At 34.5% G+C, this 24,620-nt stretch overlaps 5 protein-coding genes and 2 long non-coding RNA genes across 10 annotated transcripts; 3 read left to right on the plus strand and 4 right to left on the minus strand.

The window, feature by feature from the left end:
- The first annotated feature begins 609 nt into the window (after positions 1 to 609).
- LOC108206944 (growth-regulating factor 9) lies at positions 610 to 4,072 on the plus strand. 2 transcript variants are annotated; one of them, XM_017377394.2, is made up of 4 exons: positions 610 to 749; positions 2,584 to 3,008; positions 3,132 to 3,286; positions 3,589 to 4,072. In XM_017377394.2, exons 2-4 carry the CDS (start codon positions 2,587 to 2,589, stop codon positions 3,900 to 3,902), a joined length of 891 nt encoding a protein of 296 aa, XP_017232883.1. In that variant the 5' UTR covers positions 610 to 749; positions 2,584 to 2,586; the 3' UTR covers positions 3,903 to 4,072. The 2 variants fall into 2 exon arrangements, with proteins under 2 accessions (XP_017232883.1, XP_017232884.1); XM_017377395.2 differs by having other exon boundaries at positions 3,628 to 4,072.
- A 263-nt stretch (positions 4,073 to 4,335) lies between these two features.
- Positions 4,336 to 6,804, minus strand: LOC108208089 (serine/threonine-protein kinase Aurora-3). Its single transcript, XM_017378571.2, has 6 exons — positions 6,592 to 6,804; positions 6,247 to 6,489; positions 5,555 to 5,650; positions 4,888 to 5,102; positions 4,736 to 4,808; positions 4,336 to 4,629 (listed from the first exon to the last, which is right to left on the minus strand). The coding sequence occupies exons 1-6, from the start codon at positions 6,709 to 6,711 to the stop codon at positions 4,528 to 4,530; spliced, it is 849 nt and encodes a 282-aa protein (XP_017234060.1). The 5' UTR covers positions 6,712 to 6,804; the 3' UTR covers positions 4,336 to 4,527.
- A 1,004-nt stretch (positions 6,805 to 7,808) lies between these two features.
- On the minus strand, positions 7,809 to 13,270 carry LOC108205626 (uncharacterized). 2 transcript variants are annotated; one of them, XM_017375608.2, is made up of 13 exons: positions 12,866 to 13,270; positions 12,200 to 12,291; positions 12,065 to 12,084; positions 10,836 to 10,920; positions 10,650 to 10,745; positions 10,443 to 10,558; positions 10,267 to 10,347; positions 9,701 to 9,824; positions 9,243 to 9,292; positions 8,987 to 9,077; positions 8,692 to 8,727; positions 8,416 to 8,513; positions 7,809 to 8,153 (listed from the first exon to the last, which is right to left on the minus strand). In XM_017375608.2, the coding sequence occupies exons 1-13, from the start codon at positions 13,159 to 13,161 to the stop codon at positions 8,037 to 8,039; spliced, it is 1,302 nt and encodes a 433-aa protein (XP_017231097.1). In that variant the 5' UTR covers positions 13,162 to 13,270; the 3' UTR covers positions 7,809 to 8,036. The 2 variants fall into 2 exon arrangements, with proteins under 2 accessions (XP_017231097.1, XP_017231096.1); XM_017375607.2 differs by having other exon boundaries at positions 10,836 to 11,055; positions 12,866 to 13,269.
- Positions 13,271 to 15,250: 1,980 nt separating this feature from the next.
- On the minus strand, positions 15,251 to 19,112 carry LOC135150758 (uncharacterized). Its single transcript, XR_010288967.1, has 4 exons — positions 18,973 to 19,112; positions 18,301 to 18,510; positions 17,951 to 18,068; positions 15,251 to 17,854 (listed from the first exon to the last, which is right to left on the minus strand). It is a non-coding gene; the product is annotated as an uncharacterized LOC135150758 (long non-coding RNA).
- On the plus strand, positions 15,518 to 16,842 carry LOC108206041 (2-methylene-furan-3-one reductase-like). The gene is made up of 3 exons (XM_017376211.2): positions 15,518 to 15,691; positions 15,848 to 16,331; positions 16,406 to 16,842. Exons 1-3 carry the CDS (start codon positions 15,518 to 15,520, stop codon positions 16,708 to 16,710), a joined length of 963 nt encoding a protein of 320 aa, XP_017231700.1. The 3' UTR covers positions 16,711 to 16,842.
- On the plus strand, positions 17,557 to 19,806 carry LOC108206040 (cytochrome P450 704C1-like). 2 transcript variants are annotated; one of them, XM_017376210.2, is made up of 5 exons: positions 17,560 to 18,153; positions 18,321 to 18,599; positions 18,697 to 19,023; positions 19,102 to 19,302; positions 19,387 to 19,806. In XM_017376210.2, exons 1-5 carry the CDS (start codon positions 17,632 to 17,634, stop codon positions 19,570 to 19,572), a joined length of 1,515 nt encoding a protein of 504 aa, XP_017231699.1. In that variant the 5' UTR covers positions 17,560 to 17,631; the 3' UTR covers positions 19,573 to 19,806. The 2 variants fall into 2 exon arrangements, with proteins under 2 accessions (XP_017231698.1, XP_017231699.1); XM_017376209.2 differs by having other exon boundaries at positions 17,557 to 18,153; positions 18,697 to 19,302.
- A 2,882-nt stretch (positions 19,807 to 22,688) lies between these two features.
- Positions 22,689 to 23,625, minus strand: LOC108206043 (uncharacterized). The gene is made up of 2 exons (XR_010288968.1): positions 23,356 to 23,625; positions 22,689 to 23,264 (listed from the first exon to the last, which is right to left on the minus strand). It is a non-coding gene; the product is annotated as an uncharacterized LOC108206043 (long non-coding RNA).
- Between the last annotated feature and the right edge of the window lie 995 nt (positions 23,626 to 24,620).

Below are 24,620 nucleotides of genomic sequence, written 5' to 3' on the forward strand. Positions count from 1 at the left end.
TAAAATATAATAATATAAAGCAGAGAGATACACGAATATGCGTATGTCTATCCACATCCGGAATTGTCGATTTCTGATGCGCATAATATCTGCTCTGTCATGGATAGATATCAAAATTTTCTGACCTTTTTGACGGTTCTACCTTCACTTCCCATGATAATTTTAATAACGGATTTTCTAGTGTGTGCGCATGGCACACATTAACAACCAATTTTTGAGTAGGCGGAGGGCTTCTATTGGCTACATCTCATTGATAACCATGACCCCTTACATATGTACAAAAATCATGATCAGTAAAAACCCTCCACACAAATAAAAATAACAGTTATTAGTGTACACACACTAGAAAGACCCTTTTAATAAACGGTTTTTCTAGTGTGTGCCCATGCTCGGAATTGTGTTCATAGTACATAGAATTGTGTTCATTTTAAACGTATTGCCTGTACAGTTCAATGTCATGAAATAAATAACGCATCATTGGCTTCATTACACTCGCAAGTCTCAACTCTCTCCTGTACGACTGACTACTTTCCTCACTAGTTTTGACCTTTTTTTACAGTAAAGAGGTGATTTTTACTGTTAACCGATAAATAAAGGGTTGGGTTTGTGACCAAGAACAGTTGGCCCTGAGATTTGTGCATATTTGTAATCACCATTATCATTCTGTTGAAGAAACTGCTTCAGCAAGTTGTTATCTTGAACTACATAGCTGCTGAAAGATTGTTAATAGCTCAGCCATTTCCATAGTTGTAAGTGCTTTTCTGGTCATTCTGTAGTTATCTGCTTATCAATCTTATTCCCGTGGCATATCTCCCTGATTTAATAGACGATTGTGATAAAATAGCCAGAGCTATTGCTGTAATTTAGCACTAAAAAGTGGTTTTTGATGCTTTAATAGAATCATTTGTTCCAAATTTCACCAACAAGTACCCTGCTATAGTGCTATTTTGAATACAATATTTTTGTTTCTACCTAAGTTTTTCTTTAATATAGCACAGCTTCGGACTTGCCCATGGATATTTTGTTCTTTATCTATATTCAGGGGCTGATTCAGGATTTGATAAACGGGGGTTTATTACCATTAAAAAAAATTCTCAAACATTGGTAGTTGTCGATGTCAAATATAAGGTCATACTTATCAAACTTATTACTGTACTAAACACCACCCTAAGATCTTTTTAGGGGTTGCTTTATAATATATTTAATTTTAATTTTACTTCTATTTTGTTTTTTCTTTTTGGGTTGGCGCTGGATCCACCCCTGTCTATATTATACGATAAAAACTAAAATTTATCATTTAAAGTTTAAACGGTGTTCTGAATCTTGCGTTAAATGAAACAAACTTATAATTTGTGCTATATTTGTGTTAAACTATTATATGATCCTGATAATCCCTCCTACCTGATAATCCCTCCTAACACCTTGAGTTTTTGAGAGAATTGGTCACACAACATTTTGTGTATCAGAGCTCAGACATGCAGGAGACTCAGGTTCGACTGGATTTTTGGATATGATGTTGGTTGTTACTTAAAATCGTCAAAAAATGTATATAACAAGAAATGCTTTAGTTATGTTGTTGTTTTTATATGTATTCTAATGCCTTTGGTTTTCAAGACTAAAGAGATTAAAATTATTTTACACAACATTTATAATTAGTGGTTCATGTGTCAAAAAACTTTAAATCATTCATGAACATACGACCATTAGAGATGGAAATGTACTGATGCAATATGCCCCAGCAAGAATTGATGAATTCTCATAAATAGAAGACAACTAAATCACTTTAGCATTTTGAATATTTTGATAACAAATTGGTTTGGTGATTCACAGTAGAGTACAACATTTGAGAGAGTAATGGGAGGGACTGATAGTTTCTCCCCATGATCTTCAACTTCTGTTTAATTACAATTTTTACAAATACTGTCACACTGAGGGAGCTGAAGCTAGTGAAGATGGACTTTTGATGGTTTTGGACCTGTAAAAACTACCCAGAGTATATTTTCTCTCTTGAGTTTGAGCAATAATACACGGAGCACCAACCTCAGGGATATATATATATATATATATATATATATATATATAGGGTCTTACTCTGGTACAAACCACCTTAGCGTACAAACTACAAACTAAAATTAAAAAGTCTCTAAATCAAATCAAAATATAGCACATATGGTATGGAAATTGATCGTTGCGAGATGAACAAAAATACAGTGAAGTCGGATTTCAAAAAAAGTTCACCGATTAACGGGAAAATTCAAATTAAAAACGGAGGGGAATCTGCAGATCATGTGTGACAGGGTGTATATTAACTGGTGTGTGGTTGCCCCTGCGGGGCCATTGGATTAGATTCATCCGAGGGCTTATATTGAGTTTGTAGTTTGTACACTAACTTAGTTTGTATTTGAGCACTTCCCTATATATATATATGTTTCAGTAAAATGGTAATTTAGTAGATCGAAGTAGCTTAGATTATTTTGAATTAACATAGTTATTTCAGTCAAAGAGTGTCTTCTTTACTATTTCAATTGTACATCTTAAAATAATTCCATCTGATTTATTTCTGTCATGGACTTCTGTCCTCAGGAAATGAGCTTGATGGGTCCTGAAACAGGGAGATGTAGAAGAACTGATGGGAAAACGTGGAGGTGTCTTAAAGATGTGGTTCCTGATCAAAAGTACTGTGAGCGACACATGCACAGAGGCCGTTCAACAAAGCGTGTGGAAGCTTTTGGAGTTAATTTACAGTCTAATTCACATACGATAACTTGTTCCAATACTGATGCAACCACACCTACCTGTTCAACAAAGACCAGTCAAAAGATCAAGTCTCATAACCTTGCTGTTACAAGTGCGAAGCTATCCACTCCCATCAGTGGTAATTGTCAAAATAAGAACCCATCGCCCTGTAGAAGCAACGATTTAACTAAATCCGCCACAAGTATCACTACTCTTGCCAACGGCAAAAGTAAACCGACCAACAGATTGGTAAAGAAGGATAAATCTTCCAGGTTAGTCACTATCAATGCCTGCAATCACAATATCAGTTGTGTCGGTACTATTATATATATGAGTATACACCTACGATTACAAGAATTAAATTTCAAAAAAATGACACCATTTATCATAAGCAGCAGAGAAAATACTGACTGCCTTGATGGTGTGGATGCTGGCTCCAATCAACTCAAAGATACAAACAAGGGATACAGCACAAATGGTGACAAGCATGGTGCTTCTGTGACCCCAGAACTTGGCAATTCCACAGAGAGTGTTGTTTACGGTGATACTAGTAAGGCTATATTCTGTTATAAAAATTTATAACGTTGCACTAGCTTTGAGAAAATACTGAATATATGATATATCTGGACGAACTAGATCCCATCCAGCATGGCAATTTAAATTTCATCGGTAGACCTCAAAATATACGAGTGTTTAAATTCTTTCTACATGTTAACTTCCTACCACTATTTGCATGTCTAGTCTTAACGAATAGCTATAATAAAAATGATTTTACTACCAATTCAACTTTTACTAGCTACAAAATGTGATACAAAGCTACTACATTTTCTAAACTTCCTGTTTCAATTGTAGTCGACACTAACACTGTCTGCATAAACTGTGCTATCACAGTGGAGGAGTCACAAAGATGCAAGAGAACTGATGGCAAAAGATGGCAGTGTAGTAGAGAAGCTATTCCTCAGGAAAAGTACTGTGGCAGCCACATTAATAGAGGGTCAAAAAGATGCAGGTTATCCCCAGAAGCTGCAACTGCCGCTGCAACTCTTGCAACTCTTGTTACACTGAAGAATGGTCCTAGTCCTACTAACTTGAATACAGATCTTTGCATCTTACATGCAACACATCCACCCACAGTTTTAGAAAGTTCAACTAGTGGCATCAAGTGATGACTATCATCACCTGCACAGACGAAACCACCAGCGCCTACCCTTTTTTGTCTTTATCTCCCTTGATTAGGATTGTCTCTCAAATTCTGTCGCAAATGTTGTTTCAACTTGATTTAGTGGATAACTTTTTGATGCAATGGCCATAGTAACATGTGACTTGCTAGCTGTAATGGTATGAATTATTACAGGGTTTGAAGGCCTAAAAGAGATGCTATATGAGTATTGCAAAGGCAAGTTTGTAGAAAAGGATTAACTTAAAGCTTGACCTACTGGGCTTGTAATATACCACATTATGGTGTCTTGTAAACATGCCTGAAATTGGAACTGCCACTTTATTCTCACCCTATTCAAAATTATATTAGCAAAGGAATGTAAAACAGTAAGATGATATTATTGGCAGACGGGAGAAGTAACAGATTATAAAGTACTCTGATTGAGCTAAAAACTAAGCACCCTTTTCAATTTAGACAAACTAGTACGACAAGTCATCGTAACACAAAACAATAACAAGAGAAAAAAATACAACATAACAGAATGCCTGCTATTTGATTCCGGTCAGTAGATTACAAGTAAAGAGATATCATATATGTGCTGATCTCTAAGAGCCACACTGAAACGAAAACTGTTACACTGAGCAGGTACCACTGGGATCAGCATTCTTGACTATCCAAGGGTGTTCCATAATCTTCTGAAGAGATAGCCTTTTTGAAGAGTCCCTCACTAGAAGCTGCAGAACATTTTAAGTAGCATAATTTGCAAGGGAACAATAACTTTCACCCATCACTATCTTTCTCATTACTGAACAAATGGATCTAGCAGATCAAAAGACTTACCCGGCTAATGAGATCTTTTGCTTCCATAGACACACGAGGCGCGGAAGGGAACATAAGATCAATCTTCATAATCCTGTATAAAATGTTTGTAAATATGAAAGCCCAACTAATAATATAATCACACACTACGAACCAATATCAGAGACATTTACCTTCTAAACGTGTCTTTCTGTGTCTCTGCTTCAAAAGGAGGATTGCCATACAAAAATTCATAACATAGGACACCCAGTGTCCAGTTATCAACTGCATAATCATGGGCTCTGTTCTCAACCATTTCTGGTGCTAAATAGTCTAATGTTCCACACATGGTATTTCTTTTGCTTTTTGACTGTACAGACCATCCAAAATCTGCAATCTTCAGTCGACCCTGTGTTTGTCATAATAGTATTACCAAGTCTTCATACAACAGTAAGATAACAATAATATTGTGATCTTGAATCTTTGACCATTCTAATAACCCTAGATGAAATTTTAGAAGAAGCATCTATTGCAAATAAAGGATCACACAGTGAGGATATATTAGCTCATAGCCTCACACAATGAGAAGTGTTGTTTTTCATGGTAACATCGAATCTGCAATTGGGAATAGTATACAGCCTGCATATACCTTAACCTTACCATACCCTGCTTCTGAGTGGACAATACCGGTTATATTAGACCATTCACTTTCCATATCAAGCAAGAGGTAGAAATAGTTAGGTTTCAGTAAATTAGTTGTTATTTAGCATTAATGAGATTACATAAAAATTATCTGAAACGTTTTCCCTATCAGATGGTAAGCATAAGAATTCACAATATAAAATATCTTGTACAACAAACCTCGTGATCTAGCAGCAAATTTTCTGGCTTGATATCCCTATGAATCACATCTTTCTGATGACAGTACGCCAAAGCTTGAGTAAGGCTTGCAATATACTACATTTTACACAATCACCAAAGTTATAAAAGACTGAATCATAAGCTTTGTTACGCTAAACAAAATAAGATAACACCATATGTCTATAACAACTCTAAAATAAACTTTTATACAACGCTATAACATACACAGCCTCAAATCACCTTAATATAAAAACACTGAATAGATATCACAGAAAGTGTCTCCAAGCAAACTATCAGTTGAATAATATGTTACTTCTACTCCACAATGAGCAAAACTATAATCATTTCAACATAAAAATCCTCAACAAAAACCTAAAATCCATCCAAGCGCAGAAATATACAGTCAGTTGAATCTAACTTAGTAACAAACAAAAGTTCCAAATCATCAACATCTAAATACCTAAAATGTGAACACACATAACAGTCGAATCAATCTCCACTACAATCTCATAACAGAAAATTTGAAACACTTCAAAGACAAGCACAAATAATAAATACCTATAATATGTGGGAGGAGGGGGGAGAGAGAGAGAGGGAGAGGGGGAGGGGGAGGGAGGGAGAGAGAGAGGGAGAGAGGGGGAGAGAGAGAGAGAGAGAGAGAGAGAGAGAGAGAGAGAGAGAGAGGAAATTACAGTGGCAGCCTGTTTCTCGGAGAGATGACCAAGTTTACGAAGCACACCATAGAGCTCACCTTTATGAGCATACTCTAAAATCAAACAGATCCTCTGATCGTCATGAAACCAACCGTAAAGCCTCAGAACATTAGGGTGATTAAGACTCAACTGAATCTCCATCTCTCTCTTAAGCTGATGATTAAGCCTGTACTTTTCAACCTGCTCCTTGAAAATGACCTTGAGTGCCACTATATACTTGGTCTGAAATCAACAACAGCAGTAATCATAACAAGAAACCCTAACTAAAACAATCCCAATTAGACATAGCACAGACGATGATGATGAAAATGTGTATGTAAATACCTGGATTTCACGGGCGAGATAGACGCGGCCGAATTTACCTTTACCGAGGGGCTTGCCGATCTCGAAATCGTCCATGGACCATTTCCGAGGAGAAGCCTCATCACTCTCCGATGTCCTCATTTGTTGCTGGAATGGGGGTTGATTTTTTGAATTCTATTTTGAGAGGGACCTCTTCTTTTCAAATCTCACCGTCTTTTCTATAATGCGTCATTATTATGTGATTTAAAATTCGTGTGTCCATGTGGATAGTAACTGAATTTATTATTCAATAGAATAATGATTATTCTGGGCCATTTAAATATTTTTATAAATAATTATAGTTTAAACCAGTTAAGCCTTAAAATAAAACAATTGTTAATTCTTTCTTTCCGAGTTTTTCTATAAAGCAAGAATTTTTTTCCCAATAAAGGCCTATTTATTTTCTATATTCCAGTACATGATATGGTTACAATCTAGCAAAAAGCTAAGAGCATCTCCAAAGATTGAGATATGTTAACCAAAATATCTATGTGTCATCTAAGTGGCACTTTTAGATGATATGTAAAGAGAAATACTCTCCAACCATCACCTTTTAGCAAAAAAAATATAGATAATCATGTTTGATTCAATAGATTTGTTGAACTAGTAAAGCTATTATGTATAATTTTAGCTTGATATTATTATACATAACTTCATTGGAGTGTTTTTCTCACCTGTTAGCAAAAAACTTGTATAAACAATTTATATAATTATTATAGCTAACAAATTTAGAAATTACCCTTAAAAATGCTCTAATGCAATTATAAGTTATTATTCCAAAGATATTTTATGTAATCGTGGCAGAAAAATATATTTTATGTAATTATATATTGTCATATTTACTTTTTCCTTGCAGAATTTCTCACCTTTAATGAGTACAAAAAATGTAAAGAATTAATAAATCCAAATTTACATAAACATTGAAAAAAAATACTCATAAATATGTTATTCGTCCACATTTCCAGCGATTTTGTTTTTATGTTCCTTATTACTTAAATCAATCCATTTTAATATTTGATTTGAAAGATAATCGATCAGTATTAAAAAAGAAAATACATCTTATAATAATATTTATAAAAACAGATACTACTGTGGTACTTCAAGTAAAATTCGAATTAATGCCCTGTTTTAACGGAAAAGCCACTTGCGTTGCATGTCCACTTGATTCTTTCTACCTATTAATAATAGCAAAGCAAAAATAATCTGATCTTCACTTTTCCCTTTACTCTGCCTTTGTCTAAGCTTACATACCAGTAATATTTACATCGGTTTATTTTTTTCAAGCCAAACTTAATACATACATGCAAAAACTCAGGTCCCCCACTGAAGCTGTAATATGCATCTTTTGGCCCATTATCCTGTCTGCTTTAATCCTGAATGTTGTAAGAATCATTTGCGTGATTAATTTTAAAACTTTACCAATGCTCTTAGTTAGATCCAAAATTTTTGTTCCATTCTTCAAGCTCTTCCCACTTGCTTTTCTGAAGGCTGGGCCTTATTACAGTCATGGCACTCTTAAAATCGGAGTACTTTAAGCGTCTCACCTGTTCAATCGATATAAACTATATATCATACATGTATACAAAAAATTGAAGATAACAGTCAAAAGGTCGGGCTCCTGCTTTAAAGGAAACCTGTCCATATCTTCTACAATGTAGGACATGGTGATGGCAATGTCACGTATGAGCACAATGCAATATTTGCATTTTACACCACAGTAAAGATGGGGAACAAATGCAAAATCTACTTTGTTGTGATTGAGAACAGCAGACAATAATATTTAATTTTTTTTATTTAAGAGGATACCTGGTTTGCTTTGACAGTGAGAATCTTCGAACCGAGCTCTCTGATTGGCATCATCGCAGCTTCCTCACACAAGGCTTGCAAATCACTTCCAGAATAACCTACAACAGTAGCCATAACGACCGACATAAGGCACGTAACTTGCATTCAGCTAAACAAAATTAAGTAGTTCACTACTAATAATTTAAAAGAATAATAACTAAAAAACAGCAAATCATGTCCCCTTTTTTTAGCTGCAACATACTACATTATATACTTCAGATTTCAGAATCATCTTACCTTCTGTCTCCTTCACAAGCCTCTCTAGGTCTCCATCTAACACAGGAAACAAGAACAAATTTCAGTACAATGGTGAAGGATCTGAAGACAAACTTCTGATTAAATGTCCTCTGGAGGCAGACCTTAATAAAAGGAAGAATAATCATGACACCTAAAGATAGATCTGTCCTAAAATATTGCACCACTACCCTGACGTACCCAACTGATGTATTAAGAATACTTGACAGAAACTTCATGTTTAGGGAATAACACCTGACATATATTCAATATATTATAGAAAGACAGCACAACTAACCGGGCAAGGAAAATGGTTGGCCTTTCAACTTGTGTTTTAGAAGAATTCTTCGAACATTTGCATCGGGCAAAGGAATGTAAATTCTTTTCACCTGTTCGAAGAATTAGCACTTTAAAACAGGGTAACAAAATGATTTTGTAAGAAGTCATTTATTTGACCGGAAAATGGGTAAATCAACCAAGTAGTTAAAGAAAATACTAGACAACATATTGTTATTGTCCACCTCAAATGTTAACACGAACATTGACACACTTACCAATCTCCTCAACACTGCATCATCCAATTCCTGAGGTTTATTAGTTGCACCTGCATATAGTTCAAGTGGCCAACAAACATTATGACGACAAAGTAATGTACTGATGAATATGAGTTTTTTCCTAGATGCTAAAAGATTCGATAAATGAAATGCTGCGGCAATCACAAGCCTCGTTAAAAGGCAGCTCAGTTGCTTCTGTGAACCTATTTCCTTTATTTTCGTCGACACTTGTAATGGAAACAATTTCAAGGGATAATGACAAATTAGCAGATGATATGTACACCCCTAATATATAGTATGCTTTTAAGAGTTAAAGAAAATACGAAAAAATCCCAAAGGAACTTGAGCACAGAAACATCTAACAGTCGACATCTAATGATAAACTCTGAAAAAGAATAATTTGAGATGCTGAATCTAAACATTAGAATAAGGAATTACTAAGAAAACGTATATCTTACCGATAACTATTACAAGATCATCAGGATTTGAGGTCACCCCATCAAATTGAACTAAGAATTCCGACTTCAGTCTTCTGCTTGCTTCATTCTCACTAGATGTCCTTGTTGACATAATACTATCAATCTGTTAATAATAAAAATATAAGCTTGTGTAAATGCTTACAACATGCTAGTTCGGAAGTTGCAACCTTGGTGAAAGCACATACAAAGAACAAGGGCTAAAATATACAGTCACAATTCAGTAGAAGCACACTGACACAAAAAGATTTGAAAAAGACGATTAGGAACAAAGTCACATGGAAGGAATGTATTAGACTATCAATCCGGCAAAGATACAAAGTGCAACTTGGTGCAATTCTTACAACACATTGCATCCTTGGCTAAACACAATGACCAGAAATGGGTTTAAACATATAGTATAATACAGTAGCAGCAGAGCAAAGACTCATCAAGACAGAAATTAGGATCCAAGTAACATGTAAGGAACAACTAGCAGCTAAAGGAAACCTGAGGACAAAGACGAGCAATGTAGAGCTAAAAGAAACAACAATTATAGAGTTCCGTACTTCATCAATAAATATTACAGATGGCTTCCTGGAAATAGCAACCATGAAAAGGGTCCGAACAAGCTTTTCACCCTCTCCCACCTGTTTAATTTAGGACATTAAGATATTACAGGACAAAAAACACAAGGGGAATCAGTAACCACAAACACAGAACATAAGTAAGGCCAAAGACATACCCACTTTGAAGTAAGTGACGAAGCAGAAACATTGAAAAAGGTAGCTTCTGATTCTGATGCAACTGCCTTAGCCAGCATGGTCTTCCCAGTACCGGGCGGACCAAAGAGTAGCAAACCTGACCAACAGAACAGGAACAAATGATTAATTTATTTAATTTCTTCAGCACTAAGTAAAGATATAAAACTGTAAATTCGCCCAAATAATACCTCTGGACGGCCTACGAAGGCCTGTAAATAGGTCTTTTCTCTTCGTTGGTAGGATCACCATTTCCAATAAAGTTTGCTTAGCCTTTTCAAGACCAGCTGTAAATAACAAATGCCAAGAAATGTAAAAGTGAATATTTAACACACAGTAAATAAATGTAATTTTATTGAAATGCTGCAATTTCTGACCAATATCTTCCCAGTTGACAGAAGGGCTTCTGTCCACGATCACAGATTCTATCATCTCTACCAATTTTCCATCATAGCCATTATCCTGCACAGGTTTCGGAGCTATGACTTTCTTTGTGTCACTTCTAATGCTAGATTTATTTCCACTTGGACCAGTAGAAATTCGTGATGCTACTTTTCTAGGACTAGATGCAGTTCGAATAACTGTTTCAGTTTGTGCCTGAGGCAGAAGGTGTTATGTTGCAAACATACTATATTATAATTTATAAGAACAAAAAATGTGTAATATTACAGTCATGGGTCTATTAAAAATACAAAAGTATATTGAAATTTAGAACTTCATGCTAAAGAGAGCATAAAAGACAAAAGATGCACAAACTAAATTATTGTTAAGAAAATATAGTATATACAAGAAACAGGATACCACTCTATGACGTGAATGTCTTTGCTAATAGATTACCAAAATTATGTGCCCTGTCACACACAACATTCCTGTTGCATGGATAATAATGTTCATACCACATCTATGTATGTCACCATCGGATCTCACGTGGCACAAGATTACAAGATTAATGCATAATACAAAGATTTTAGTGTTAGAAACATACAAGAATTAGTATACCTACATGGGGAGCTTCAATTTCAAATCAAGGATAAAGAGAGTATCTACAATTACGTTATTCTAGCTTTCTAAGACAGCCTGGAGCTTGAGATCGATTTAAATAGAGGGGAAGGTAAATTTGTTACCGTAGAAGTATATACATAGATGTCAGGTCCTGTGAAGAATATATCAGGTTTTTGATGTTCCTAAAAGCATACGAGCTAATTCATAGAAAATTTTATAAAAACATGCTTTCAACTGACATCTCTCTTATGCCTTTTTTTGTGAACCCTTCTAGATTGTCAATATGGCAGCAAGTAACATGAGATGAAAGCACAGCCATAGCTGGTATTTCCATTTATCTTAGTTGCCTAGAAGATTAACAGTCAATCATAGTTTATGAATGCCAAAGTCATGCCAGAAACCAAACAACGGCAGCATACTAACATTTAGAAATATTTAGTAGAATTGTGGAAAGTAGTCAAGGTTATTTTGGTGCTTCCTACAATTGACCTATTCTTTCAAGGTTCTATTCAACAAGAGGATAGCACCAACTCCTCTTAAGGAGAAATAAGACTTGTTTAATAAAAGTTTGATAAACTTACAATAAAATAGGACCAATCCGTACCTTGTTACTTGATTTGCCACCTGACATAAAATCAGAAAAAAAAAAAAAAAAAACGAAACTTTAGCAGATAGTTACAAAGTCACACAACAAAGAAACCATCCAACAGTAGGGAAAAATAAGAACATAAATGCTAACCTGTTCGTCGGCTTAGGACAAGTAATCTTTCAGCAGCATGCCCCTGCCACTTTGATATCTTCGCACGATAAGATTTCACTTTCTCCTGCTCGCTATGGTAAAAAATGTAAATTAATGAAAAGCAAGTTAAAGACTTGAAGTATAAAATTGTCCAAATTGTCTTGACAAGTTTGTTAGTCAAAAAACCATGACTTTATTCTCTTGATGATTCTACATTGGTTGTATTTTGAAGCATGAAGCATAAGACAACCAGTATACAACATTTTGTGTTGTCCTTGATGTGGAAAAGCTAGATCCTAACGAGCTACTTTGCTAGTTTATCCTGGTTGTTCCTAATTTAATACATCCGTTCAAACTTTATAACGTGACGGTACACATTCATAAATTTTAATGCTAAATGATTAAAAGTTTACAAGCAACACATAGGTCAACTAAACTTGATTCACATTCAAAATAATGAAATTACAACAAAACTTCAGTTCTGATTTGAACGATCAAAAAATTACAATCGGATCAAATTCAACAGTTTACGTTCAAACGAAATTACAACAAAACTCTACTTACAAGTAACGATCAGAACTTTATTAACCCTAACTGATGTCCAAGCAACAAATTGACCAAATTAGACTCAATTGACAATCAAAATCACAAGAAAAGGCAAAATACCTAGAAGAGATATAGGAGGGCACGGGAATAGAACTAGCTTCGATCAAAATACGCTGAGCTTTATTATAATGCAAAACGGCGTCGTCTAATAAGCCCCATTCTTCAGCCCTAACAGCCTTATCAATCTCTTCTTTGGCAAGATCGAAGTAGCCTTTAAGCTTATACGCAGCGCGCTCGTTCGAAACGACGCCGTCCATATCCGAAGTACTGCTATTATTATCAGGGGGAGGAGATTGTTGTGAAGATGAAGAAGTATTGGAAAAGAGTAATTCCACGAGGTCTTTTAAAATATTCATCGCTCATAACCCATCAGATTTTTCACAGAGCACCGATCATTAATACTCATATGTAAAGCAGGTAGCGTACAAATTAAAACCTCCTTCAAAAAAAAACCAGATTAAAACCAGAGTCTTAACTCAGTTTAGTTTTTATATTAACCGTATTATATTCGACATAGCTTCGGTCATAACTGAATGAGTGCGAATGGTATAATAATATCAGATTTTAATTGGATGACTATTAATATTAATATTAATTAATTAATATCTTAAATTATTATTTTTCGTTTCATATTATATGTTTTTTGAGATAATTTTGTCCCAAAATATATGTCCCTTTCTATTTCTAAAATAATGTTTTGAATGATTTTCTTTTTTAATATTTGACTAGTATATACACTTACAACACAATTTAATCTAGTGCAATTAGATAAGAAAATTAAATAAACAATTAATATTTATTAATATGCATAATTTTTTTAAAAGAAACGTGTAAATTGAAATAGATGGAGTAGCATTAAAGAAAAAAATTTTGAAAAAAATTTGTGTATACTTGATATCTTTCGAAAATTTGTGAAAATTAAATTATTCTTGGACAGAAAATATTAATTTATTTACTAAATTTTGAACGCATTTTATTAACTCTCATGTAACTAAAATTGGATACTTTTATTCATTTTGTAAATTATTCAATTTTTTAATATATATTAATTTTTTATATATACAATTGGTTGAAAGACGAAAGTTACTCGCCACAGACGGAGGGAGTGCAACTCTGCGAGAGTGACTGTGGGAGTGTGGGTATCAGACTATCAGCGTGTGCGAGTGTTCATTACTAACACAGGCTACTGTGATATTTTTAATTATTGTCCTTTGCTGGGAGCCCCATTGTTTCATGATTTCATCATATTTGTGACAAGTTCTGTTATAAAATAAGTCTTCCCCTGCAAACATACAAATGTACCATGTCTTCTTCTCAGCCCACGAAATGATGTAATGTCAATTGGCTAGGAGTGCCACCACCATGCCAAACCAAATCAGTATAACATGAGTATAAATATATTGAGGCACCACCCAAAGTGATAAAGACCATTGTAAAAAGACATTAATAGATGAGAATTGACGTGCAAATTTAAAACTGATTATTTTTAAAGTGATAGAGATAAGACTTAAGAGATTCATTAATTTTAAGTGGAAGTATGGTATTTCATTTATTTAAATAATTATCTAAAAATAGAAATTGGACATATATATGTGCCAAGTTAGGTCATATTTAGTAATTTCTAGTCGTTGATTTCATTGATGTTAATGGTCGCATATGTTAGAATATGATCCTGTAAGCTCTCCTTTTTACATGTTGAGGTTTTAGGAAAACTGGTCATTTAAAATAATATTAGAGCCAGGTTCGCGGGAAACTCGAGTTCGACTCCTCCGAAAAATGGATGGACGCCAGTGATCCTCTCGACCCATAAATGGGTTTTAAGAGAACCGGTCACTCATTATACTAGTTTTGTTAGGTAGGCTTTTATTGGAAAAGCTGATACATACATTTTTATATGAAAATTAATGTTAAAGATTTGCGTTAGATGCTCATTCATAAATCATAGGTATTAACTTTATTTTGTTAATTGTTTAATATATTATTATACTAATGTAATATATATGACAATATTTTTTATTGTAAATTAATTTGAAGAGAAAATCATATACAAGTTCTAAATTAAAATTTAAGAAATTTGGAGAAAAACTTGTTTTACACTTCACCGCCTTACAAAAATAAGAGTTACTTTTACTCTAATATCTATAAATTTAATGTCATAATATGACCAAGTATATACAAAAAGAGTTTTACTAGTAGAATTGTAATATTTTATAATATTATAAATTTTCAAATTATTTATAAGTAACACATTAGAAACTTTCTCAAAAAAAAGTAACACGTTAGGAAGAAAGTTTGTTGGAGTTACTAAAATCATCTTCTAGGATTGGACAGCACTGATCCGTCCTCTCTCTTTTTATAATTTGAAGTTAAAATGAAGAATTCATGGAGCCAGCTGGAACATGCAGGTACTGACATGATGAGTATCTAAACAAAAACTTGTTAATATGGACTAGTTCCAAACTTCCAATAGATCAATAACATCACCATACAATTAACATTAACATAAGGTAGGATACTTTAAAAAAACTCTTAAAAGAATTCACATTCTCTAAATAATGCATGCATTATTGAAAACCATTTGTAATCTTGTTGATGAACTCACTCAAAACACTAAGTTGCCTGCTATATAAGTTTCTTCCTTGTTACATTTGATAAACTCCATAGCAAGCTACCTCTTTGTGTAGGAATTTGGAAATTTCAATTTAAACAAAAATGCAGAAAGCTTGGATTTATGAAGAACATGGCCCAAAGGAAGTACTTGAGCTAAGAGAGATTGCAGTTCCTCGTCTCAAGCACAATCAGTTACTTGTTCAAGTTCGCGCTGCAGCTTTAAATCCTATTGACTCTAAGATGCGCCAACGACCCATTGTTCCTGCATGTTTTCCTGTTAGTAAAAATCAGTATTAGCGCTAATTAATACCAAACCATTTGTAAACATTTTATTTTATGAATTCAGATTAAAAGATAGAAAACACCATGATAATGCCTGTTATTGTAGATAGTAATACAGTTTCATTATGCGTACTAATTAAGTTGATGCAGATGATCCCGGGCTGTGACATGGCTGGTGTTGTGACAAAAAAAGGCGACAGCGTTTTGGAGTTCAAAATAGGTGATGAGGTATATGGTAACATTCAGGACTTCTGTGCAGATGAAGTTAAACAGCTTGGGACTTTAGCTGAATTCATCGTCGTGGAGGAGCATCTGGTGGCTTTGAAGCCGAAAAACCTCTCATTTGAGGAGGCGGCCAGTTTACCAGTGGCAGTTCAAACAGCAATTCAGGGGTTCAGAACCGCGGGTTTTAAGGAGGGACAGTCAGTTTTTGTAGTTGGGGGAGCTGGTGGAGTCGGAACATTGGTTGTTCAATTGGCCAAGTACTTGTTTGGAGCTTCTAAGGTTGTGGCAACAACTAGTACTGCAAAACTCAAGTTTGTAAAGAGCTTAGGTGCTGATACGGTTGTAGACTACACCAAGACTCGATACGAGGACATCAAGGAGAAGTATGATTTAGTATATGATACCGTTGGTAAATTTTCTGAACTTAGTCTTTTTCATCTCCAACACCTTCAAGGTACTTTGAATTAAATTTCTGTATTTCAGGTGACTCGAAGAATTCAAGTATTGTAGCTGAGGATCACGCACCAATAATTGACATAACATGGCCTCCTTCGAATCCAAGAGCAATTCATTCTGGTCTGACAGTCTCTGGAGAAATTTTGGAAAAGCTTCGACCATATTTAGAAAGTGGAGTCCTCAAGGCCGTGATTGATCCTGCAGGACCTTTTCATTTCTCCGACGTACCACAAGCTTTCGGATATCTAGAAACCGGAAGAGCCAGAGGAAAGGTTGTCGTATCATCTTTTCCGCGCCAGTCACCATCCCTTATGACATTACTTATCGATTAAGTTGATCAAGACACCTGAAATGAACGTTGATGTTCATACCTAAGTTTAATGTGTTAATCAGTCTGAAAGCTCATGTATAAAGAATGTAACTGGTAATTTTCGGAAGAAATAAAGTATAGCTAAAGTTTCCAATGCGAAAGGAGCAAAGTAGTGAACGATAGCAATAATGTCTACAAAATAATATGGAATCTTTGGTGTAACTATCGAGTCATAATCGCGTACGATCTTAAAATTATCAAATTCACTGTGTGGCCGTATAGCACAGATCACTAAAGACCAACCGTATCATACACAAATGTCATATTTGGTTGGGGTGAATGAGATTTGAACTACAATATATTTTAATTGAATGTATAATAATTTCATTTTTTTCCTCATTCCTATCACTCTTAACTACAGCTCAAATCCTTCATTTTGTGAAAGAATGCTCCATTCCTTATCATATTTTTTTCTACCCAAATCTTATCATACAAAATTTACACCCACTGATTTTTTTACAAAGTCCTTTCTTCTACACTCTATTATTTTTTTTTAATTTTACTCACTTCATTCCATTCACCCGAACCAAATACAACAAAAGTGTTAAATACCAAAATATGAAGATACGTGAAGATATATTAACGGCTAGACAAGTAGATAATTACCCTTTCAATACAACTTATATTACGTATCGATCATTTGATAAGGCCGATTGACAAGAAATCATAGTTTATGTGGTGGCTCTTACTTCTCTTTAAAAATTATTAAGTATCATATATTTGGAACATGTGAGATAACGGACAGACGAGAAGATCGTAGTGTGTGAAGTATTTTTTTAATATTTTAAAAATATCTTAAAGACCTTGAAACTTCAACTTCTATATTTATGGCTAGTGAAAATTTTTACTCGAATAATACTCTCATTTCTTAACTTCCAAAGGAATGGACTTTCTCTATGCAATCTTCACAGTTATTGCAACTGTACCACTACTGCTTCTCATATGCTTCTTTGCTTTACTAGTGAAGATCTTCACTGCAAAATCAATAAGAAATTCAAATTACCCTCCAGTGGCTGGCACTGTGCTAAGCCTACTGATCAATTTCAACAGAATCTACGACTACTTGACAGAAGTTGCTGGAAAGCACCAAACCTTCCGGCTGCTTGCTGAAGATCAAAGTGAGATATACACTACTGAGGCTCGAAACATAGAACACATACTTAAGACAAGCTTTGATAAGTATAATAAAGGTCAGTACTTACAAGGAATAACAAATGATTTGCTTGGACAAGGCATATTTGTTGTTAATGGTGCTAACTGGAGGCAACAGAGGAAGCTTGCTAGTGTTGAGTTCTCCACGCGGATGTTGAGAGACTTTAGCTGCAACATATTCAGAAAAAATGCAGTGAAATTGATTAGAACTGTTTCACAGTTATCTTTGTCAGCGGATATCTTTGATATACAAGTATGTATTCTATTACTAAACTGAACAGAAAACTCTATAGGATATGTTTGTATGAAAATATTCCTAATATGAAGTTTGGAATATAACTTATTCTCTGAAGTTTGTTTCAGGTCATCTCTGTTGCAAATTGAGACCTTAAGAAAATACCTTTAATTTATATATTGCAGGAGTTGCTAATGCGATACTCTTTAGATTCAATCTTTGAAGTTGGGTTTGGAACAGATCTTAACACCATGGAATCCGATGCTGCTGGATCCTCATTTATTAAGGCGTTTGATGATGCAACTTCCCTGATACATTGGCGCTATATAGATCCAACTTGGAAGGTACAGCGACTTCTTAACATTGGCTTTGAAGCTTCCCTTGCCAAAAACATCAAATATATTCACGCATTTGTGCAGCAAGTAATCAGTAAAAAGAGGCAACAAATGGAAATACAACAAAACGTGAGTGATTGCTAATTGTTTTTCTTTTTTTTGTAGGGGTCTTATTACTATTATTATTTATATTATCAATATAGTCATACTATGAGATGTTTACTAGAGTGACAAGGAGGATATACTTTCAAGGTTTCTGATTGAGAGTAAGAAAGATCCGGAGAAGATGAATGATGAATATCTGCGGGATATAATTCTGAATTTTATACTTGCTGGGAAAGATACTACAGCAAATACTCTTTCATGGTTTTTCTATATGCTCTGCAAGAATCCACTGGTACAAGAAAAGATTGTACAAGAAATCACAGAGACTATACCAGGGAACAGCATTGATGAATTTGTGGCAAACACGACTGACGACACATTTGAGAAAATGCATTACCTCCATGCCGCGTTGTCTGAGACCTTGAGGCTATATCCTGCAGTCCCCGTAGTAAGTTTCCATCTGACAAAATATGTATTTTCCAAATTGTATCTCAATATTAATAATGTAATGCGTGTTTTCTGCAAGGATGGAAGGTGTGCGGAAGCTCATGACATTCTTCCAGATGGCTACAGAGTTAGAAAGGGCGACAATGTATACTATATAGCATATGCAATGGGCAGGATGACCAACATCTGGGGAGATGATGCCAAGGACTTTAAGCCAGAAAGATGGCTCAGCAATGGGATTTTCCAACCTGAATCACCATTCAAATTCATCGCATTTCATGTACTTAACACCTTTTAGTCCTTTGCCAACATATCGTTCTTAGCTTACGCATAACTAAAATTTCTAATATTTTCCCATCTGTAGGCTGGACCAAGAATTTGCCTTGGGAAAGATTTTGCTTATAGACAGATGAAGATAGTATCAGTCGGGCTTCTTCGTTATTTTAAATTCAAACTTGCTGATGAGAAACAAGCTGTAATGTACAAACCTACATTTACACTACATGTTAATGGAGGTCTACATCTTCTTGCAATTTCAAGGCCAGACTGATTGAATAAGTGGTTCCAACAGCAGTGTGAGGCATCTCCAGCGTTGTTGGCTAAATTGGACATATTGGGTAAAATTTGGTGATTCTGTAAGAGATTGTGTTCCGATCGGACTGGTTATAATGATTGGCTATATCTTAAAAATAGTATGTTATTACTCATTGGACCGGTTATAATGGTTGTCTATATCTTAAAAATAGTATGTTATTACTTATCAGACTGGTTATAATGGTTGGCTTGGCTATATCTTAAAAATAGTATGTTTTCAAGTTGTTATTAATAAAATCTATTACTTTTATATGGTGATAGATGATGTGGCATTTCCCTGATCCCTCGAGATTCGACAAATAAATATGGTGATAGATGATGTGTCATTTCACAAGAAAATTCAGAGGTTCGACAAATATAGTCAACATCAATTATAGACAACGGGTTTGCAGCATTGGAGTGGTGAAATTTATACATATTATCTATAAATTTTATTTTTGGCATGCTACTAGACTTTTAATTAAATGCTTTATAGGGTTTGAGATGCTAAGAGAATCTCCAACGGGGTTGGCTAAATTGAAACTGCAGGAAATTGTGTAAAATTTGATAAACTTGTAAGCCATTGTGCTTCGATGATATTGGCTATATTGGTTGGCTATATTCAAAAAATAGTATGTTGTTAATATTTTATGTTGTTATAAATAGTATATATCACTACAATATGGTAATAAATGATATGGAATCTTCTTATAGGTTCGACAAATATAGCCAACATTAGAAATCTCCAACGGGTTCAACAAATTTTACATAATGTCTTACAGGTCCAGTTTAGCCAACAGTTGTAGCCAATCTCATTAGAGATGCTCTTAGACATGTATTTTAAATTATTCTCTATACTATATTATTATTAAATTATTGACTTTGACACTACCTTTTTTACTCATGAGATTTCCAACAATAACACACCTTTTTTACTCCTGAACAAGAGCAAATTTTACCCGAAATTTCAGTACACCGGTGAAGGATCTGAAGACAAACTTCTAATTAAATGTTCTCGGGATGCAGACCTTAATAGAAGCAAGAATAATCATGACACCTAGAGAGATAGATCTGTACTAAAATACTCCCTCCGTCCCAATGAATTATATATATTGGGATCGGACACGGAGACCAAGAAAAAGTGTAAGAAATGAGTAAAGTTAGATAGAAAGTGGGTAAGTGGTGGGACCCACATATTTTTTAATAATAGATTTGAGATAGTGGAGTAAAGTAGTGGGTGTAATTAGGGGTGGCAATATTGGACCCGACCCGACAACCCGACACGAATTCGACCCGCAAAATACGAATTCGGGTTGGGGGTTTTCGGGTTCGGGTCGAATTCGGGTTGACCCAAAATCAACCCAGAAAAATCGGGTCATTTTCGGGTTGAATTCGGGTTACCCGAAATTGACCCGAAATTACCCGAAAATTAATATATAATATAAATATTATATATATTTATATTATTTATATTATTTTTATAAAATTTATTAGTTAAATTAAATAAAATTATTTAATTTAATAAAAATTAATTTATTTGGATTAAAATAATATTTATTTATTATTAAAAAAATATTTTTATTAATAAATATTAATTTTCGGGTCGGGTTCGGGTTACCCGCGGGTAGTGCGGGTCGGGTTCGGGTTGGGTATTCTGACCCATTAAATTTTCGGGTCGGGTTCGGGTTGGGTAAATTTTTTGACCCGCGACTGTCAACCCGACCCGAACCCGACCCGAAACCCGAAATTGCCAGCCCTAGGTGTAATGGTGTTTTTATTATTAAAATGGAGATAGTGGGAGGATGTAGTGAGTGTAGTAGTGTTTTATATTATAAAAAGTTCCTATTTTGGGAATGTATAGAAATGATAGGACATCCAAAAAGGAAACTGTATATAATTGATTGGGACGGAGGGAGTATTACACCACTACAGTGACATACCCAACTGATGTACTACGAATACTTGACAGAAACTTCATGTTTAGGGAATAACACCCGACATATATTCAAAATATTATAAAAAGGCAGCGCAACTAACCGAGCAAGGAAAATGCTTGGCCTTGCAACTTGTGTTTTAAAAGAATTCTTCGAACATTTGCATCCGGCAAAGAAATGTAAATTCTTTTCACCTGTTTGAAGAATTAGTACTTTAAAACAGGGTAATAATATGATTCTGTAAAAAGTCATTTATTTGACCTGAGTAATTAAAGAAAATACTAGACAGCATATTCTTATTGTCCGCCTCAAATGTTAACACGAACATTGACACACTTACCAATCTCCTCAACACTGCATTATCCAATTCCTGAGGTTTATTAGTTGCACCTGCATATAGTTCAAGTGGGAAACAAACATTATGACGACAAAGTAATGTACTGACGAGTATGAGTATTTTTCCTAGATGCTGAAAGCTTCGATAAATGAAATGCTGTGGCACTTGTTAAAAGGCAGCTCAGTTGCTTCTGTGAACCTATTTCCTTTATTTTCGTCGACACTTGTAATGAAAGCAAATTCAAGGGATAATGGCAAATTAGGTAGGTAAAAATATAATAGAAATAGCAAAAACACTTTTAGACAGTGGGGTTGTACATGGTTCAGTTTGGTTATCTGCAAATGTGGTTCAGTTGTGAGCGGTTGAGCAGATGATATGTACACCCCCCAATATACAGTATGCTTTTATGAGAAAGAAAATACGAAAGAATCCCCAAGGAACTTGAGCCAGAAACATCTAACAGTCGACATCTAATGATAAATTCTGAAAAAGAATAATTCGAGATACTGAATATTGACATTAAAATAAGGAATTATTAAGCAAACATATATCTTACCGATAACTATCACAAGATCATCAGGATTTGAGGTCACCCCATCAAACTGAACTAAGAATTCTGACTCCAGTCTTCTGCTTGCTTCATTCTCACTAGATGTCCTTGTTGACATAATACTATCAATCTGTTAATAATAAAATTATAAGCTTGTGTAAATGCTTACAACATGCTAGTTCGGAAGTTGCAACCTTGGTGAAAGCACATACAAAGAACAAGGGCTAAAATATACAGACACAATTCAGTAGAAGCAGACTGACACAAAAAGATTTCAAAAAGACGATTCTGAACAAAGTTACATGGAAGGAATGTATTACACTATCAATCTGTCAAAGATGCAAAGTGCAACTTGGTGCAATTCTTGCAACACATTGCATCCTTGGCTAAACACAATGACAAGAACTGGGGTTAAAGTGTTAAAACTATAGTCATTATACAGTAGAAGCAGAGGAAAGACTCATCAAGACAAACATAAGGATTCAAGTAACATGTAAGGAACAACTAGCAGCTAAAGGAAACCTGAGGACAAAGGTGAGCAATGTAGAGCTAAAAGAAACCACAATTCTACTCAGAAGAGTTCCGTACTTCATCAATAAATATTACATATGGCTTCCTGGAAATCGCAACCATAAAAAGGGTCCGAACTGTTGGGCCAGCTAAGCAAAACTCCACATTAATAGTAGAATATTGTCCACTTTGGGCCGAGCCACACGGCTTTGTTTTTAGGCATCATACTATTGGAGTTGTTCGTTCTATAGTGTTCTGACAACTTATATTCTAGCTTTATGCACCTTTCACAGATATGGACAACTCCTGGCACGAACAAGCTTTTCACCCTCTTCCACCTGTTTAATTTAGGACATTAGGATATTATAGGACAAAAAACATAAGGGAAAACAGTAACCACAAACACAGAACGTAAGGCCAAAGACATACACAATTTGAAGTAAGTGACGAGGCAGAAACATTGAAAAAGGTAGAGTAGCTTCTGATTCTGATGCAACTACCTTAGCCAGCATGGACTTCCCAAGTTCACAGTACTACCTCTAGACAGGAATAAATGATTAATTCATTCAATTTCTTCAGCAATTAAGTACTGTAAATAACTTCGCCCAAATACTACCTCTGGACGGCCTACGGAGGCCTGTAAATAGGTCTTGATCATCATTTTCAATCAAGTTTGCTTAGGTCATAGGAATTCTAATTTTTTTCATTATGGTGAGTTTGTTTATTAAAAATAAAATTTTTGGAAATAAGTTATTATATAAAAAATTTAGAATAGGTGTTAAATAATTGATAAAAATTTTAAAGAAATAATTATTATCCGTATCAGTTGTGAAATAATAATAATTATTAATCTAAAAGATAAAATTTTAAATAATTTTTAATAAAAACATTAAAATGGACAGGAGTACCCTTCCTCGAACCTTTACCATTTACGGGGGACGTCGAGAATATGATATGTACAAAGATGTATGTTCCTATTTATACAGTGACGTGGAAGAATGAATCTTCTGGTTGTTGAGCATTTACATGTGTAGTCACAGGTAAATGGAAAATGCTTGGTGCACATAATTGTGTACAAAAACATGTACATAATGATATGAGGCGGATTTTAATTGGATGACCCCTTTACATTTACACCAACCACCCCAATTAAAACCCACCACATCACAATTATGTGCACCTAGCACTACATCACGTAAATTAACAGTTGGGGCCTGGGGGATACGAGGATATGTGGGCATCTATTTATGGCCACACAAGTAGATACTCGCTCAGTTTTTCAGTTTTTTATTATCCGACGTTATACACATATTTTTAAATGGGTTGACCGGATAGTAAAAAAAATTATTTTTGATTGATTTTTTTTATGAATTGAAATTTTGATTATATATTTTTATTCAGAAAATAAATTTTAAAAAATAATTTTTTTTTTTTGACAAAACTCTTAAAACTACGTCTCCAAAATCAAAGTGTCAAATATTATTGTTGCAACAAAATTTATATTACAAATCCGAAAAGATATGAAGTATTTTTCTATATTTTCACGTAAAATATCTTAAAGACCTTGAAACTTCAACTCATGCCAAGCAAGACTAAGGTGGTGTTTGGCCACGGCTTTTAAGCCGACTTCTGGGCTTATAAGTTAGAAGCACTTATTTCGTACTGTTTGTGTAATAAGTTAGGAAGCATTTATA

This window comes from Daucus carota, chromosome 2, assembly GCF_001625215.2.
Source record: "Daucus carota subsp. sativus chromosome 2, DH1 v3.0, whole genome shotgun sequence".
In the NCBI taxonomy this organism is placed as follows: domain Eukaryota; kingdom Viridiplantae; phylum Streptophyta; class Magnoliopsida; order Apiales; family Apiaceae; genus Daucus; species Daucus carota.

Excerpts from the sequence above, each read along its gene's own strand:
- LOC108205626 (XM_017375607.2), bottom strand. The coding sequence starts at position 13,161 with ATGAATATTTTAAAAGACCTCGTGGAATTACTCTTTTCCAATACTTCT. Across the intron at positions 10,559-10,649 it reads CCTTCGTAGGCCGTCCAGAG|GTTTGCTACTCTTTGGTCCG; the intron begins GTATTATTTGGG and ends TCTGTTGGTCAG. Across the intron at positions 9,825-10,266 it reads CTGTAATATTTATTGATGAA|ATTGATAGTATTATGTCAAC; the intron begins GTACGGAACTCT and ends TATTATTAACAG.
- LOC108206040 (XM_017376209.2), top strand. The coding sequence starts at position 17,632 with ATGGACTTTCTCTATGCAATCTTCACAGTTATTGCAACTGTACCACTA. Across the intron at positions 18,154-18,320 it reads CGGATATCTTTGATATACAA|GAGTTGCTAATGCGATACTC; the intron begins GTATGTATTCTA and ends TATATATTGCAG. Across the intron at positions 18,600-18,696 it reads AAATGGAAATACAACAAAAC|AGTGACAAGGAGGATATACT; the intron begins GTGAGTGATTGC and ends GATGTTTACTAG.
- LOC108206944 (XM_017377394.2), top strand. The coding sequence starts at position 2,587 with ATGAGCTTGATGGGTCCTGAAACAGGGAGATGTAGAAGAACTGATGGG. Across the intron at positions 3,009-3,131 it reads AAGAAGGATAAATCTTCCAG|CAGAGAAAATACTGACTGCC; the intron begins GTTAGTCACTAT and ends TATCATAAGCAG. Across the intron at positions 3,287-3,588 it reads TGTTGTTTACGGTGATACTA|TCGACACTAACACTGTCTGC; the intron begins GTAAGGCTATAT and ends TTTCAATTGTAG.
- LOC108208089 (XM_017378571.2), bottom strand. The coding sequence starts at position 6,711 with ATGAGGACATCGGAGAGTGATGAGGCTTCTCCTCGGAAATGGTCCATG. Across the intron at positions 5,651-6,246 it reads CCGAGAAACAGGCTGCCACT|TATATTGCAAGCCTTACTCA; the intron begins GTAATTTCCTCT and ends TGTAAAATGTAG. Across the intron at positions 4,809-4,887 it reads CAGAAAGACACGTTTAGAAG|GATTATGAAGATTGATCTTA; the intron begins GTAAATGTCTCT and ends CATTTTATACAG.
- LOC108206041 (XM_017376211.2), top strand. The coding sequence starts at position 15,518 with ATGCAGAAAGCTTGGATTTATGAAGAACATGGCCCAAAGGAAGTACTT. Across the intron at positions 15,692-15,847 it reads TTGTTCCTGCATGTTTTCCT|ATGATCCCGGGCTGTGACAT; the intron begins GTTAGTAAAAAT and ends AAGTTGATGCAG. Across the intron at positions 16,332-16,405 it reads TTTAGTATATGATACCGTTG|GTGACTCGAAGAATTCAAGT; the intron begins GTAAATTTTCTG and ends TCTGTATTTCAG.